Source organism: Catharus ustulatus, chromosome 5 (genome assembly GCF_009819885.2).
Source record: "Catharus ustulatus isolate bCatUst1 chromosome 5, bCatUst1.pri.v2, whole genome shotgun sequence".
NCBI lineage: Eukaryota > Metazoa > Chordata > Aves > Passeriformes > Turdidae > Catharus > Catharus ustulatus.
In genome coordinates, this window is record NC_046225.1 from 13,167,422 (window position 1) to 13,186,009 (window position 18,588).

The 18,588-nt window shown below is 40.7% G+C and overlaps 1 protein-coding gene across 6 annotated transcripts in view; it reads left to right on the forward strand.

Annotated features, from left to right (window-relative positions):
• Window positions 1–18,588, forward strand: part of NR3C2 (nuclear receptor subfamily 3 group C member 2) — a 246,091-nt gene that overhangs the window by 215,683 nt on the left and 11,820 nt on the right. For all 6 annotated transcript variants that reach the window (XM_033060511.1, XM_033060513.2, XM_033060512.1 and 3 more), the window contains exons 7-8: window positions 14,651–14,781; window positions 18,313–18,470. In XM_033060511.1, the coding sequence (XP_032916402.1) occupies window positions 14,651–14,781; window positions 18,313–18,470 (289 nt within the window). The remainder of the gene's footprint in view (window positions 1–14,650; window positions 14,782–18,312; window positions 18,471–18,588) is intronic.

The following is an 18,588-nucleotide window of genomic DNA, read 5'->3' on the forward strand; positions in this document are numbered from 1 at the left end:
ACAAAAAGAAGGATCAACCATTCCGTCTGAGTATGTGTTCCTTCATATTTTATGTTTGTGTGTGTTTAGTGCATTGCTTTTGATGACTATAATTTAATCTCTGTTCCATTCTCCTAGTGTTTATTACAAGACAGTAAAGTCAAAAATCTAAGTGAATGCACAGGCAGTCAAATGGGGCTTGCATCATTTGCTTATCCCAGAAGGTTGGGGGTTTTTTCTAGAGGTAAAAAGGAGGCATAATCAACAGTATATGGGTGCATTTGGGGGAAAAAGCCAACAGGAAAATAATTAACAAAAAAATAACTTACCACTTAATCTCCTGATGCATTCGGAAATCTTTTTCTTGGAAAAGATGCTTTGTCGTTGTCCTTCTTAATAATCTGTCTTTGATTTAGGAATCCCTACGTAATTAATGAGTATGAGATGGGTCCCAAAGCAATATCAAAGAAGGATTCTTTGGTTTGGATTGTTTTTTGGGTTTTTTTAAGAGGAGGAACTGGTGATTTACTGCATGTGGCCCAAAATGTAGTGTCAGCCATTTTCCTTGTTGAAAGCACCTCCATTACGACTTGAACATTAGAGAATTGTCACAGTAAAAAAAAAAAAAAGAAGAAGAAAGGTATCTGTAGCTAGAGTTAAGTGAAAATGTGAACTTTGAAGAGTTTAGTTTTCCTGGGGGAATGTAGACTAAAAGTTCAAACACGAAAGCAGCTTTCCCTCATCTCAAGGAAGTCAGTCAAGGGGTCAGAATTTATTGGACAGAGAAATCAATCCTGCTTGCAAATAAAAGTGTGTGCATTGCTTGCTCTTGTTATACTTCAGCTAGAAGCAATTTCCAGAATTTGAGATCAATTGTGAGTTTTATGTTGCAAGCCTTGAAGATAGGTGCCTGTAGAATTACACTGAGGTTGAGGTAGAAATCTAGTTGGAAAAAGGAGTGCAAAATTAAAATGTCCCAAACCAGATATGGAATTGAGACAGTGGTCTGGTCTCCTGTGTATTTGGCAATATAGTCATTGCAGAGAGAAGGCAATTGCTTATAAATAGAGAAAAAAAAAATTGCCAGGAGATGTTAGAGGGCCTTTTGAAGTAGCTAATCAGGGCAAGAAATTTCCTTGGAGGTAAAAGAATAGGATATTCGGGGTTCACTCTGAACCAGTAATGAGCACATCTCTGGAATGGGAAGGGTTTTCCTTCACACACACTTTGCTGGCAGGCATTTGTTCCCAGTTTCTCACATTGCCCCTCAGGATGGTGGTTGAGACTGCATTTAGAGTCCAAGTTTAGGGCTCTCTGGCCAAGTAAAGTTACTGAGGACCTGCAGAGAGCCAGTGGAGGTTGTCCCAGGGGGTCAGGGCTGACTGGGACAGTGACTGATGCTGCAGTGCAGATTTAATTGCACCCTAAAGAGTTGTAGAAAGGATAAAGTCTGGCTGTTCATGGAGGTGCTCAGGGGAAGAATGGGAGTTTATGATCCCAAGTTTGGAACAGCACACTGTCTCCTGGGCAGCAGAAGACATTTCCTAAGGAGATGGTGAATCAGCCAGGCAGGACACCTTGGAGTCTCAGTCCCAGAGATGTCCAAGCCTTCTGGGCAAAGCCCCAAGCAGCCTGCTCCCATGTCAAAATTAACTCTGCAGGGAGCAGGGGGTTGGACTTGAGACCTCCAGACCTCCCTCCCAAGCTACTGTTTTGTGATTCTAAGTTAAGAGATGCAGTGCTTTTCCCAATTTTGAGGTAGGCCAGAGACTATTTTCTGGAATTGTACAAGCCAGCCAATAGAGTTCAGTGTAGAAACCATTCCAGTAATACAATACAATACTTATTCCTGTTCATGAAGTGCTTTGAAGCTTTGCTCTGAAATTGCTGAAGGCTGGTCTTACCTTTACTTTCTGAGTCCCATGAACTTAGAAATATGCTGTGTAATTATAACCCTTTGTGCCACAGGGCTTATTAGACCACCCTGAGGTTTACTTGGTAAAACTTTCTGAGTGTTTTAGTGCCCTTGGCATTTTAGGACATTTATTAATTGATGTAGAATGAAAGGGGATGTTTTACAATGCCTTTCCTTTTACTTGTTTGAGAGGGTTACATTTCTTTTATCACCTGGCCAAGATTTTCTTGGTATTTCTTCATATTGTGTCTGGAGAGGTCATTTCCTGTTTTCTACAAGAAAAAATAAGAAATGTCCTTCACCAGGCCCTTGGTGCCCCAGAGGGTTCAGCATTTTCTTCAATGAACAGTTAAAAAGGAGTGAAAGTAGAGGTTGGCATTGGTGGAATTATGTGGCTTTGTTTTACGTTAAATGAATTTTCCGTTTACCCTTAACTACTGTGAATAAAAGGAAGTTGTAATGTTTCTGGAGGGCCATGATAGATGATTTTGTTTTCTTTTGTGTTCTAAAGACCTGTAAACAAGGCCAATAGCAAATGAGGATCTGTGCTGTGAATAGCTGTTAAATGTAGCTTTGATTGAAGAAATACAGTGCAAAACGCCTCCCAACTCATATGTGGTTTGATTCCCTGTTAGGCTTGTGGATGACTGGAAATATTTGTCTGCCTTCATTTAGTCATGCTACATATCTAATTAAGTGTACTGTTTGTCTTTATGGTTCAGGCATATATTCCATTGATTTAATTTGGCTTAACTAAACAAGAGGATTTTAACTGAGGAATAAGAAAATGGCTGCTCAGCCTGTGAGAGAAATGCCTAAAAAGCAGCCTGCAAAGAGGCATAAAATAGTGTTTTATGTTGTGTTTGTGTAAGTTATGGCATGTGCAGTTTTTTAATCTATTTATTTTGTAACATAGTAACTGTGATCAAAACTAATATTCTGTAGATACAGATTTTAATCCACAGTAAATCTTTAGAAGACCGTCATACACATGACACCACATAATTCCTGCTGAGGGTAAACACTCCTAAAGAATGACTGCTGCATGTGGGATAACACTCCAAAGTTGTTGTAGTTATGTTTGTAGGCTGTGCAAACTCAAATTCAAGAAGTTGCAAAATTCCAACATTATGGTGGTCTCCAGAATCATAGTTTAAGCCCTTTGGGTGCATGCTTTGTTAACAAAACCCTTAAGTTATGCTATCCCATACTATTTTTCCATGTCACTCCTTTGATCAGGTTGGATGAGATGCAAGGATTATGTAGGGAGAGACTCTTGGAGGTTTTTCTTCATTTGTTGTCATTAAGGAAGCCTTACCTTGAATGGATCTAGGGATTTGGGAGAACAGAGGTATTAATAGGGAAGATTTTCTTAAGACATGGCAAAAGACTGTCCCTAATTCAAACCCTAAGCTCTGAGATTTTTTTGTTTGCTACTGCAAAAGTAACAGAAATCCTGCAAGAAAGAAACAAAAAACCAAAAAAAAAAGCCTAGTCTGTTTAACTCAAGGGAGGGAGAAAATTTTTCTTCAAGATTTAACCAAAGACTTTAGCTAAAATTTTCTAATCTAATTCAACCTGAGGCAGGCACATGTGTGGATAATCTAAGTCCAGACCATTAAATGAGTAAAATCCTACACAACTGAATGCAGAAAACCAAGCAGTGCTGGCTGGAATGGGTGCAAGGATAAAGCAAGGGACGTACAAAACCCCATGGTTTGTAACACCAGCTTATTTTCAGGGATTCTGGCTGAAGCTTTGCAAAATGTTTTTTACTACAGGGAGCAGCCTTAAACAGGATTTCTAAGACATGGCTCTGGAAGGTAGGGCAGTTAGTTGCAACTTCCATATTGCTCTGTCCCTGGCTGGATGAATTAATCACAGAACTAATGGCTGAAATGACTCTTTCCTTGGCTGTGCCCTTTTGATGGAAGAGTTTTCAACATTTTTGAAAAGCGGTGGTGTGACAGCTCACGTCTACAAGAAATGGGCCCAGCCTTTCAAAAGTAAGAGTTTGTTTTTGCAGTGCAGAAGTCAGATGCCTGAATTCCAGAGAAAGGCCAGGGATGCTCCTTTTTGCTCAGGTTTTAACGGGCTCAGGCAGTTGCTGTCCCGCCGGCTACTGGTGACAACATCCCAGGTATCTGCTTCCACCCATACATTAACTCAGGGCATTGGCTGGCAGCCTTTCAGAGGCTCAGGAAGGAATAAAAAGCATTTACAAGTGCAGCACTGCCAACAGAAACCCAGCAGGAGCCAAGGCATGGAATGGCAGGGATCCTTGCTCGCACAACGTGGGAATCCAGTGGGAGCGGGGGACAGGGGCTGCCTTTGGGGCCATGGCTCATGCTCCCAGCACATCTCCTCCTCCCAGATGGAAGCCAGGAACTGCATCCCTCATGGCAAACTGCACTGCTTATCCATTCCTTCCCCCAGGAAGATGCAGGGTGGCTTCTTTTTTCTCCTTAAGGCAAAAACACAGCTGATGGCATTGATGATGAATATTAAAACCAAGCCATGCTCCTCCGCTATATATTGGTTTGTGCTGGTGTTAAAGCCCCAGAGTGACAGCCCAACCCTGGAATTCCCCCACAGGTCTTGATTTATTTTTTGTTTTTAGGTTTAACAGGGTCTCTCTGTAGATTTCTGAATCTGCAGGGACTTCTGAAAAGACTGAAGATTTCAAAATAATTCTCTATTTTTAGCAAATCTATCCAAATAACCTTATTTACCATTCCATCCTTACCTGACTGTAAAATAGCAGTGATGTGGGATACTGAGGGAGTTCAGTGATGCTGAGACACACTGTGTAGAGACTCTTTAGTACCTTAAAGTACAGCATCAATATTTCAACAGTATTTTGCAAATGCTCTGCATGACTAATGTGCTGTGTGTTTTCTCGCTCCTTTGATTTTTCTTAGTTTGTCATCTGCAGCAGAAAGAATAAATCAGAAGTGTGCAGGTTCTGAATTTCCTGGCCATTGCACTTCATGCTGTCATTGGTTTTTTACCATAGTCTTGAGGGACTTGAGGGTTTGCCTAATGAAAACCAGCACTAGACATTGTATGAGGTACCCAAAATTATTGGACTTGAAAAACTGAGTTTAAAACTGGGGCCAGCTTTCACAACCATTTGGATCAGTTATGACATTTTTCCATCTCTGAAATTATTGTATTAGATCATATGCAGCTCAGTTCTTACAGTAAAAATGCTTCGCTAGAGACTGGACTTGATTTAATATTATGTACAAAACATTAAGAGCAGAATATACTCATTAATAAATATTTATTTTTTGAATTCTTTAAAAATACATACTATGTATGTAATTAATTAAGTTTACTACAAATTTATATTAACAGATCCTTTAAATCATAAGATTTTGCTCCCAGTAAAATTAAAATGGAGTATTGCAAGCATCTCTCATGCTATGCCTTTAGTAATTGCTCCAAGCGTGAAGTTTTTAAATTTAGAAGGAGACAGAGTTTGATGTTGGCAATAAATGAACAATAGAGAATACAGTTTTCAAATGAGGCAATTGAAGTAGAGCAAATGAGGGCAGAGAGGGGCAGGAAAAACAGCAGTACAAGGGGATTTCTAGGAAGTTTCTGTGCTAGTGCTGTCGCGGGATGTGGATGAGCAGAGAATTTTCTGACATTGATGAAAGCCATAAAATTAAATTAAGAATTATGATGTAGCTCAACTGAAATAGCTAAGATTGTATTAAAAAATCTGTATTTAATAATTATGTACATTTTCTAAGTAAATAACATTTTCATTGTGTTCCTAAACCCCTTCATAATATGCCTGTGGACCATTAGGGTTTGGTGTTGAATAAGGCAGGGCAAGGATGCAGCAGCCTCTCTGTGCCCTTTCAGTGCTGAAGCCTGTAAGTCTTCCTGGTGTTCTCATTTCTATGGTAACAGCAGGAAGGTAAATGTAATAAAATAAGCTGAATATTTAAAAACACCTTTTTATTTTTATTATTATTTATTTAACTTCATATACCTCAGGGTTTAGGGGGAATTAGTTAGATCATCTGTGGATGGTGGTAAAGCCAATAAGAAACTTCACTTATTATTTAAATGATTACTTTTTCACTTTTATGTTTGGCAGGATGGTGGCTGTTAACCCTTTTGTCTTCCCTTGCAATCTGTTAATCCTGTAGTTTCTAAATTTAGGTACATTTTTTTAATCTCTCTCACCCGGCAGTCTCGAAATCCCTCATTTTTTAATTATTATTGCCACAACCAGAGTTGGTAAGAGTTGTCTGTGTTTATTTTTGCTGATAAACTGTGTGTGCAGTCACTGGTCTTGTTAAAAGGTCAGCAAGTCAGCGAGCACTCCTTGGTCATCCTCCCTGCATGGTTTTTGTTTGCATGTATTATTTTGTTGAGGAATACTGGATTCATGCAAGTATCAGTGCGGTGGGAAGTGAATATCTTCATCAGTAATTTTTTTATATACATTATTACTACTATTTACCTTTTCATAAAGTGTGGCTTAGTTCCCACCCAAAAAAGTACATAAAGGGATTTTGTTACATACCCACCTCAGAGACAAAAGAATGAAATTTTGGAAAACTGCTGTCATACCTGTACATAATAGATGTAACATGCTTCAGCTAGATTTTCTGCATCTTTATGTTGAGCTTCTTTTCTTTGTAAACAGGTCATTGGTTAGGCAAAGCAATAAATTTCATTTCTTTGCTTGTATTTCTAAAGGCTCTGCCTTTTAATGCTTCTATTTCTGAACACTTCTTAAATTTCTGAAGTGTTTTGGTTTAAACTGTGAAGCTCTGAAGGAAAAACAGGAGATATAGTAGTTTTAAGGAGATCTGTAAGAATGGGGAAATGTCAGAAGCTGTCCCTCCAGCAGTTTGTCATCCTTTAAATTGGGCAGAGAAAGTTTAAATTCAGGACAAGGAGCTTCCTCATTTGCCCAGTCTAGCAATTACTTAGGTACTTTCTGAATGTGAGATTGCATTTGGACAGTTGTGCTTAATAACCCTTCTGTGTCTTTCTCTGTGAATTTGCTTATTACCTCTTTGAATACATTTATAATCTTGGTATCTAAAATGTTCCATGGCAGTTGCTTCTGCAATTTAATTATGCATATTTGTTTGTTGGAGATGTTTCTAAAGCAGGTGGCTGATAATTTAATGGAGTGCCACTTCATTCCTGTGTTTGCAGTAATAGTGGATATAATCCTTCTCATCCCATGCATGTCATTTATCACTTAGATCTCCATCAGGTTCTGTTGTTTCTTCTGTGAGCTGGAGAATCAGTGAGTCAATTTGATCTCCCCTTGTATATCAGTTGTCTGCTATCCTGGCCATCCTCAGCTCCTCCCCTCATGCTTTGTATTAATTTTGGGAGGAGACCAGACTGACACCTGGATTCAGAGCACAGTGGATGCAGCAGCAAAATTACAATTTCTGTCTCACTCTAGACTCTTCTCTCACATCTTTGCTTTTTTTTGACGAACACTGAGCAAGCATTTTCAAAAGGCAGAAGCCCAAAACACCTGTCCTAAGTTACACCTAGGACTCTTTATTGTGTGATGTTTGTTAATCCAGTTATTTTATATGTATGGTGGGAGATGATTATACTGTCTGCAGTGAATTTCACCTTCCATTTTGTCAGCCAGCCACAGACTTTTCAGCAGGACTTTTCAGCAGTCTTTCACTGGCAGCCCTTGATTTCGTCGTCTGGAGTCATCAGCGAGCTCTGTCACCTCTAGAGGTTTGATTTTTCTCACATGATGTATGAGCACAGTTCTCAGCCCAGACCCAGTGGAGCTCTGTGAGACTTCCCTGGTAACCTCCATTACTTGTGAGAGGTGTCCATTTGTCATTACCCTTGCCCTCCCACTTTTAAGCTGCTAATAATCCACAAAGAGATGACCTCCTTATCCCTAAGCTCTCTTTAAGAGCTTTCAGGAGATCTTTTTAATAGCTTTAGAATCCAACCCAGCCGTGATTGCATCCTCCCATACCTCCTGATGCAAGGCAGTGTGCACGTCCTAGACCAGTAATTACCCACGCTGGCACGCTGACAGAATTTGAGAGCCCATACCCAAGCTGCATGCCCCAGTTTCCTTTGTGTGGAAACCAGGGCAGGGGAGAGGAGGAGGAGGAGAGAGGGTTGGTGTTTGCTTAGGTCTCACCCCATATGGCTGTGGGATGCAGCTAGACCTGGCATGTGCAAAGCCTTTCCTTCGTGCAGACGTCGCCTGGATCCACCAGAAGGTCCTCGTGCTATCATCAAAGTGCCCTTTCAGATTCGTGAGACGTGACCTCTCTCTGCCAGAGCTGTGCTGACTCTCTTCCCTTGCAACCTGTTTATTTATCAATTCATGCTCCTCTTTCAATGGTTTTGCTCGATATAGAGCTGGAGCTTACTAGCCTGTGGTCTCTAGTGCTCCCTTCCCACCCTCAGACCCGTTTTAAGAAATCAGTCACGTTTGTCGCCTTCCACGACTTTTATAAGGGCAATTTAAGCAATAAGCTGCACAGCACAGTTAGTAGTTCAGCAATTCCGTATTTAAGTTGCTTTACAGCTTGTGGATGGATGCCATCTGGTCTTGGTGATTTATTACTATTCATTTTACTGTATTTTTTTTTCTTTATAAACCCTCTTCTACTCGCACTTGAATGTGAAACTATTTCTCACGCTTGCTTACTGAAAAGGGAGAGTGGTGCAGAGCCTTACTGGGCTCCTCTACAGAGAGCACTGATGCAAAGATTTTATTTAACTTTTCTGATCTTTCTCAAACGCTTCATTTTCATCTTGCTTGTCAGTTGGCCCAGTGGATGTTCTGGCAGATTTCCAGCTTGTGATGGGTTCAAAAGGATTTGACTGTTAGTTTTTATGACTTTAGCATGAACAGTTACCCAGTGACTTTACACAGACCATAATTAAGCTCTCCTGGTATTGTCTCAGCATGCCTTTGGGACATCCACAAGCATTTTGGGAGTGTTCCTTCTCACTTCTGTCAGGCTCTTAGAACAGAGGTTTGTTCCTTGCAAGTGTCTGAATGTGGTGCTGCTTTAATCTTCCTGCACATCGATGAGCTGTTTGCTGGTATCTCCAAATGCCTTTCACATGCACAGTGCTTGCTTCTGCTAGTTCCCCTGTAGAGTTAAATATGAGTGAAAGAAAAATTAGGAAGTCGTTTTTCTAAACTGGCATGAGAGGAAGACGTGCCTCAGCTGACTTCCAGAAAATGCCAGGCTTTGCGTGACAGCAGGAGCAAAGTCTTAATTTTTGAGGCATTGTTGGCATAAAAGGAGAATTGCTGCTGCATGTGGAATATAGCAGTAATTTTGTTGATGAACCACTGCAAGTGACAATGAGCCCTGGCAGAATGGATGTATAAAGCAATACCTAATGGGCACCTTTTCTGGCTCTCAATACTTTTCTCTGATGAACTTTGAAATGGGGTATTTATTGCCATGTGTACATTATCATCACTTATTATTGAATGTGTTATTGAAAAAGCATTTTGGTAAAGGCATAATTATGTATTTTCTCATTTAAAACTGTGATTTGTCTCTTTTGAAATGCAAATGCAAACCAGAAGAGAGTATTTGGTATCAGCATTCTGCTAAGTGCATAATTAACTGTTAATACCAGCATATACTTGGGGTTTTTTGCTATTGATGTGCTTGGGATTTTAGGGTTACATAACTGGGTGATTATTAAGTTGGATTTTATCACAAGTTCTCTGTTAGTGATTGAGAGCTGAAACTCTCCTTTGGCAATCATTATCCATGGGCTGTTGCCAATTCCTTTGTTGATAGGCATATAACAGGAGGACACTTGGCTGGAACTTCTAAAGCAACTCCAAATTTCTTAGTGTCACTTATCCAGGATGGTATTCTCTTGGGTCACCATGACGATTTTCTTGTGAGAAAGCTAATTTTCAGACTTGACTTCTATAAGTTCAGTTTAAAATTGCCAAGTTGGATTTAAAAATTGCCAATTGCCTGGGTGGCTAAAGGCCACAAAATAGCAGCTTAATGTGTGTAGATCCATTTTAATGTGAAATTATCTTCCTTGTCTGATTATCAGTGTTCACACTGGTGGTCCAGGGTCCAGTTGCTATTTTTTCCTGACTTTGGCAGTGCCCAAATTGACCATTGGTGCAGAGCAAAAGACATTTTTGCCTTCCTGGAAGGAGATGACTCTAAAACTTTGCTTTTGGAGTTGAAGACGAAGTGTTGAAGGGAGGATATTTTGTCTCTCTTCTGTGGCTTGCAGACTAAGCAGAGATTAGAAAGTGTTGAATAAAAAATAAGTACTGAATGAAAAGTCACAATTGAATTTTGCCTGAATCCTGCATGTATTTTGGCTTGGATTTTTGGTCAGTGTGTTAACTTAATGAGGCTCCAGTACAGGTGACTTCAGTGGCATTTTTAATGGCTGCAGGATGGGACACAAGTGTCTGGGTGCAGTCCCTTGAGCAGAGGGATGCTCAGTGTTTCCTGTCCCTGTGCATGGGAGGATTGGTTCAGGTACTGGCATTCTGTCACCACTGTTGGAGCTGTTGGAGCAGAATACTCCCTCAAGACACAGTTAAGTGTTGTGACAACAAAATGTGTATTTTTTTTCTTTTCCCCTAGAACCTCAAAACTTTTTCCAGTCAATAAAGCCCTCCTAGGGCAGGTAAAATAATTCAGGCCAAGAGCTTTTTATTATTAGATTGTTTGAGCCACTGAACAAGGGCTTCTGTAATCCCATGTCCTGGTCTTTTTCCCTCTTTATCCCCAGGATCTCTGCCTTGCCCTCAAGGTGTCTGGTGATGTTTTTACTCTTCTCTCCGTCAAGTTCAAACTGACTTCTTTTGGCATGAAGGGAAAGCATGCCTTGTTTTCAGAGGCTTCCAAACAGGTTTTGGCTTTCAGGCCTTTGGCAGGTTTTCTTGTTGGGCTGTATTTGTTTGATTGGTTGTTTGTTTTGTTACAGTGTAAAATGTTTTCTGAGGTCCCTGAAATCAATTTAATTGGTGGGCAACCTTCAAATGGATATGGGTTTTAGTCTAGTAAAGGAAAGGCTCTTGGTTATAAAATTGGAAATGGTTCTCACAGTGGTAAAGTGTGAAATCAGAAGACACAAAAACTATCTTTGACATCAGAGTTTTGCTACAAGTATTTATTGGTCTTTTCCTAAGTCTTTTCTGGGCTGCAGAGGCCAAAGGACTAACTCAGGTGTGTTTTTGTTCCTCTGAGGTGCTGTAAAAGGAGATGCCTTGGCCAGGTTTTCCTTGGGATTATCAGCAAGTCACTTAAGTCCTGATAAAGCTCAACACAGCCACCACAGCTTTCCCTTTATTCACTTCTCTGTCTAATTTAGGAAGATGCCTTGTGCTGCAGCTTTGAACAGCACCCATGAGAAAGTAAATAAAAGGTGGTGTCAGGTTTGGTTTGGGGCCGAGTTTCACCTGTCAGTGAATATTTCTTGCTGGGTGGGTTCCTCTTTTTGGTTACGGTCAGTAGAGTTGCAGTTTCCATCTTCAGCCAGGGAGATTTACGATAGTGGGCTTTATGATGACTTCAGGAACGATGAGTTCCTTACTCATAACAAGCTGTTTCTGTTCAGCCTGCCTGTGGTTCCACTGGTTTTGGTGCAGCTGCCTGGTTTTTGTGGAGATCACAGAAGGGTATTATGGGATATGTGCTGGTTTAGAATTCAGGATGCCTTGTCTTAAATGGTTTCCTCAAAGCATCCCTGCTCTCCCAGGGTGGCCAGTCAAATCCTATGCATTTGTTGTAACTGGGTGGCTCCAATGGGAATCGGGCAGAGTGGTGGGAATGACTGGTGGGAACAGTGGGAATGGCCAGTGGCAGTGGTGGGAATGTCTGATGGGGAATGGCTGGTGGCAGCAGTGGGGAATGGCCAGTGGCAGCAATGAGAATGGCTGGTGGGGATGGCTGGTGGCAGCACTGGTATGGCTGGTGGCAGCAGTGGGAATGGCTGGTGGCAGCAGTGGGAATGGCTGGTGGCAGCAGTGGGGAATGACTGGTGGCAGCAGTGGGAATGGCTGGTGGCAGCGGTGGGAATGGCTGGATGCCCTCCCTGTCCACAGGGCTGCGGGAAAGGTCAGACAAAATGTGAGCTGGGCATTACTTTAAGCCTGTAAGGAGACACTGGGGAAGTTAAGATGGATTAATTTAAGGTGTAAAGTTTAAAGCGCATTATTATGAAGGAGGATTAAGCTGAACTGAGCTAATGACACCACTTCTGAATGCGTATCCAAACAGCGGATTCAGAGCTTTGGCTCCACGCCTTTTGTTACTTAAATGTACTTACCTTCTTAAATGTCCCCATAAAGATGCATTCCCTTATATTCCCGATCTTCATATCCTCTGTTTTTTATATTGAGAGGTTCAGATGCTGTGTCAGAGATGGGTCTGGGCTTGGTTGGTTGGGATTTGCCTTCTTTTTTGTCCCTCCTTTTTTTTTAAACATAAAAGTTTGTTTTAATTTTTCCTCATGATGGTAAAGGCATTTGTGATGACTTGATGGCATTTATTCTTAGCTGATGTGTTTGGTGAGGAAAAAAATAACTTTGTTCATGTCATGCTGACATGCCTTAATTTCTCTGTGCCCCTTCGCTTTTATCATATTTCTATTCTTTATTTTGTTGCTGCTCTCAAGGTATTGGAAATCTGTGATGTCAGCATCTGAATTTTTCAAAAGCTCTGTACCCTCATATTCTACACAGTCTGGGATGAAAAACAAATACAAATTTGAATACTGTAAGCTTTTTTCATTAAACAGTTGTGAATTAACTAACATAATTTTTAGTTGGTAATATTTTATAAATAAGTAATAAATCAACCTAATTGATTTTTCAGGTGGCAAACTGATTTGAAATAATGTGTTTGCTGTATATTAAACAAATCACTTAGTAACTCATTCTGTGCATAATTGTATTTCGCTACAAACAATGCCACCAGGTTTTCCTTGAGGGTAAGCCTAGAGATCAATATTTGTAAGTAGATAAAAGAATGAATATTTAAAAGACAGAAAGAAATAACTAACCAAAAAAACCCTGACTACAACTGAAATTCTTCTATTTGGGTGATCATATATAAGCAAAACAAGTACAAAGAAAAACAAAAGGCAGAAAAATTTGGATGTCAGAAAAAGTGCAATGCAACACAAAAAAAATCAACTTTTTAACTCAACATTTTTAAAGTTAACTCACACAGAGAGTGTTTTGCCACCAAAAAAAAAATTTAAAAAAAGCATAAGAAACCTGAGATAAAACATCATCATTGTTTATTTATTTATTTATTTGCTGTGTGGCATGTGGTATCTGATGAAAAATCTGTCATTTCTCTCTGTAGAGGTCAAACACAGGGATGGTGGCAGTGGTTTTATATTCTGAGGCTGGAGCAACAAAACTTGGTATCCTGCAAAAGTAATGATGGATGTCATAGATAGCTTTTATTTTGAGTGCTGCTGTCTCTGGCCATCTGAGATACACTTTAACATGTAGAATTTAAAATACAAATTGCCTTTATTAATCATTTGCCTTTGGACTTCAGTGTGTATCTCTCAGAGCCTTCTGGGAGCAGTCCATGATGCATAATAAAAACAAATATGTATGGCATTACTCCTATTAAATTTAATTTAAAAAAAAAATGAAGCTGGAAGTTCTTAGTCTCAAGAAAAGAGGGTGGAGCAGGGGAAAAGTGCAGAGCCCATCTAACAATGGGGAGTCTGCTTTATTAGTATTAAGGAGGAAAATGAAATTGCTCTGGCAGTAGTGCAATAAAACACCAGGAAGATTATGTCAGTCTTTGTTTGCACACAGTATGATTCTTCTCTTTCACCAGCCAATTTGTATATTTGAAAAAGCAGTTGCTCGGTTAAAATAATGAGCTGAACTTCATCCAATTCCCCAATTATGCAGAAAGATGTTAGAAGAAATACAGACAACTGGTTTTGAGCAACTCAAAAAGAGAAGAGTAGTGGTCACTGAACAGTTATAGGACCTTGTCTGCATACCTGCATACACACACACATACACACACACACACATATATATATATATAAAATCACAGTTCCTGTTGAAACAGAGAAGTCTCAATGACTCTGCTGTTGTGCTTTGAGATGGCAGCTTCAGAAATTTAGCAAAATTCTAACTAATTCTGCCTGAAACTTGAGCAGGCTAGATTAACCTAGGATTACTTCAGAGAAGAGAGACAAGGTCTGAAGTTAAATTTATGAAAGTATATTTAAAGATACAAGTCATGTATCCTAATTATTTTACAATTTAACAGGCAGAAGTCTGTGTTAATGAACGAGTTCCTTTTTTTATATATATTCCTTTATTCCAGATTGTTTTAGATTGCCATTTTGGGAAAAAACCCACATGATTTTTGAATATTTCAGTGTTGGAACAGGAGATGTCAACTGATGGGGGAGAGTATCATCTCAAGCATGCACTCAGTGGGTGTAGGTTCCCCTGTTGCACCAGCTCTGACCTCTTCAGCAGGCATGTGTCCATCAACCAGGGCAGAGCTGAAGAAGCACTGAAAATTCAAATACGTTTTAAACCATTTTAGCCACTTCATGACCACCATCAGTGACAAAACTCGAGTTCCATTTTTCCTGTTGCTCGTTCTGCTGGGCAGCGAGGCGAGCTCAGGCAGAGGGTGAGGGAGCAGGGTGGTGCCCAGGGGATGGCCCTGCAGGTGCTGCTCTCCATGTTTATGGCATGGATGTTGTTCCCTGTCCCCGCAGGGAGCGGATGCGCCAGTCGGCGATGTTCGAGCTGTGCCAGGGCATGCACCAGATCAGCCTGCAGTTCGTCCGCCTGCAGCTCAGCTTCGAGGAGTACACCATCATGAAGGTGCTGCTGCTCTTGAGCACAGGTGAGTTGGGCCCGTGGTGATGTAGGAATGCTTGGAAAATGTTCCAGTTCGCAAAGAGATGCAGTGATTTTAATCAGCTTGACAAAAGGAGCCAAACCGTTTCCAGCTGGAATAAGCCTGGGTTTGTGCAGCGGGGTTTATCTGCAGGAAGTGTCTGCAGCTGGAGTGTTGGAGGGACAGAAGGTGCCAGGCATGGGACTTTGGCCCCCCATTCCACAGGGGGACCACTCCAACAGACATGCCAGGCAAGTGCCACAGCTGTGGGGATTGAGGGGAAATCCCTGCTCGCCATTCAAAGCCACCAGGGTATGGCTGACTTAAAGTGACCTTCAGGATCAAAAGATGTGCACTGCCTGTACTGTAGAGCAGTGATCTTGTAATGCCAAGTGACTTGAGACTGGAAAGCCCTTTGCAGGCTTCTGAAAGTTTAATAAATGACAGTGTGTGCTTCCTTTTTCTCTTGAGCATCATGCTTTGAGTTTTAATACACAAAATTACATATTGGTGCTTGTTACAGAGCTGTGTAGTAATTAGCAGATCCCTTGATCTTACCTTACTGAAAATATTGAAAACCTCCTGTCCCACTGCACTTGTATAAACACACAGGCAGTTTGTACATTGCTTTCCCATCAGTAGTAGCCTGTAAACCTGTAAACAAATGTTATTCTGTAGAATCCTGCCCTTTTTTGGTGGAGGACAACTTGGTTACACCATGACAAGCCAGCTCTGTGGTTAAAGTACCTGCCTTTGAGGGGGGACATGAGGCTGCACTTCCTGTCAGGGCTGGAGAGGATTTGGATCCTCTAACAGAAGCCTCCTGGGGCTGTAAGTTTTTGGGCTCAGCCATCTCCCTCCCTTCCCTCTTGCCATTGAATCTGTTTCAGCTTGCTGGGACTGGGAGAGACAGCACTTTTTGGGGAGCCCTTTGTGTCCTGGCCTGGGGAGTCTGACCCCAAGTCCCAGTCCACCAAGGGCTGGAGATGGTTACCCAGTGAGCCTGGAGCAGTGGGGAGGGGCTGTGCTCCAGGCTTGCCCTGAGGGGTAAATGGGCTTTTTTTTTAAGGTTGTCACTCCTGGTGTTCCCAGAAGCAATGTGCTCGGGGAAGTTTGGCTCCCAAAATGTTCTTGAGAGAGTTTCTGGATTGGAGCTCTGCCTCTGCAGCATTTTAGTCAGCCTTAAAGGGGAAGAATCTTTAGAAAAAGAACCTGAAGGCATTCTAAAAATGCAGCAAAATGTCTTTAAGCCAGGTATTTATTATTCTATCCTCTTGAGAGTGTAAACTAATGAGTTATTGCAAGAATCTGTTAGGTGAGATCAGTCTGGCCAATTAACTTCAGTGAGCTGGGTCCCTTTCAAACACACACCTCAGTCACTAGAAAACCTGCTAAAAATAGTTTGTTTTGGGAGAATCAGGATATTTACATTAGAGAGAGAGAAAAAGGAGAGCAAAATGGAAATTAAGGTGGTGATAAAACCCAGAAAGTGTCAAGTGAAGGGCAGCAAACCTGGTTTTGAGTGATTGCACCTTGGTACAGTCTCATGACAGAAAACACCAGGTTTGTTTTCATTTAAATTCTCTTATTGAATCATGTGATGAGCAGAGTACAAGTTATTCTGAAACTTTCATGGTGACCACATCAAGGAAGTTTCACTCCATTTACATGTGGAAGAAACCACACATTACAACTCAGTTGTTTTCTTGCTTTCCACAGACCATAGATTTTGGGAGCTTGCCAACAGTATTGCTGCATTTAATAAGTAAAATCAGAAACACTGGGCAAACCTCCAGAATTTCATGTTTTGCTTGAGTTCTCTTTATTTGTGGTCTTTCTTTCTTCCTTAATAATCTGGCTGGGGTGATAGGATAATAATTTTCAGACAGAACAGTAAAATATATAGTAGTACACAAAGAAAGAGTGACTCTAACAGTCTGTAAGCACTGTACATACTAAAGGAACTGTAAAACCCCTGTGCATTTTTTGTGTGAGGGCCACAGCATGCTCTGATGGCTTTACTTATCTTGATTGGTGCCTCTGTGTTCATTCACCTTGAACTGAATTTGCAGATTTGTTCCAGACAGTTTCTTTTATCTGTCAGCTGACTGAGGGAGTTTGCATCTAGAATTTGAAAATTAAATGAACATATGATATTTCTATTATGATTATGTAATATATAATATTTACCAAGCAGCAGGCAGGCTGGTGTGTCACCTCCTAGGCTTTTTCTAAAGATTCTTCCTTCTGCCCCCTCTAGCACTTGGTGGCCTCAAGTCCGTGCTGCTCTGTGGTGGTGCAACTCCTCCTTGTTCCAAATTGCTCTGGTAGATACTGATGCTTTTTCTTAAAGCTTCTACTCTGGAGCCATTTAGGGCAGTTGTGACATTGTTCTGATGTGATTTCAGTGGGATAGAGGGCAGTTGAGAGGATTTAGAAGAGAAGGGAATGGATGAACAATACAGTTTCTGTCAAGATGTTGAGTTAGGGTAAGCTAAATTGGAAGATGGTCTTTTTTTTTATTTTTTAGCAGGTAACTCCCCATTTAGCTTAATCTGACAGTTTTCTGGCTTGCTTAGGAAACAAACTCACTCCTGTACAGACTGGTATTTTATTTTCCTTCTATAGACTATGCCTAAGAGATACAAAGGAAAAAAAAATTGATGGTTAAGCAGTGTTCAACCAATTCAGATACTAAACCTCAGAATATTTTGAGCAATGTTGCTAATAACCTCTTTGGAGTTTTCAAAGGGAACTGATCCTCATAAGCCTTTCCTGTTTGGGGCAGACCCTGCAAGGGTGTTTGCAGTCTCTAAAGAAACGGGATGTTTGGTCACAATAAAAAGTATCAGAAAACTTGACCCATTTGTAAAATGATGATTCCATGATCATGATTCTATCTCCCTCTAGCAGATGGAAGCTTTAACAGGACACTAGAAATGCTTGCAACTGTCTGTCATGGTCAAGCAGTGTGTCAGGATGCCTGCTTGGAAAACAGTCTTCTGTGCAGAAAAATGGCTCTGTTTTGTTCTAGATGCTATGCATATGCTTGCTAACATTCAAAGAAATTTTAGTTCTTTCTTGATGGCATCAAAATGTGTCACTTGGTCTAGCATTTCTGCAGATGACAGCTGTGATTCTGTACCTTCTCCTCCTCTGCCAAGTGTGGGGAGTCATTCAAGAATGATAAATCACGTTTTCAGCTTCTAACAAAATCCCCTTGATCCATCTGCCTGGTTTTTATGTGGTTGGATTGTATCGAAAGCAGTTTGGACATGAGGTTAGCATGTGTCGTATTTCTGAGATGTTATCTTGTCCTCTGCTACAGCTTCTGCAATCTCACATCTGGAGAGGATGCCTGAATCTCTGGAGAATCTGTGTGATGTTGTTGATCCCTCACCCATGTCTGTAAAATTATGGACTTTGCTTAAAGGTTTCATTCCTTCATCCATTGACTGGTGTAACTGTTTAAGTATGCACATCAAAAGAATAAGCAATGCAGTTAATACTAATTTCAGACTGTCTTTTCAATGACAGTTCCCAAGGATGGTCTCAAAAGCCAAGCTGCATTTGAAGAAATGAGGGCAAATTACATTAAAGAACTAAAGAAGATGGTAACTAAATGTCCAAGTAACTCTGGGCAAAGCTGGCAGAGATTCTACCAACTGACTAAACTTCTTGACTCCATGCATGATGTAAGTATAACTCCCCAGGGAGTGCAGAAAAGTTAAGCAAAAAAATAGTCTTTAATTGTGTTAACTGACAGGGAGATAAAAAACAACCATACTCTTTTTAAAGGGACATCTGAGAGAA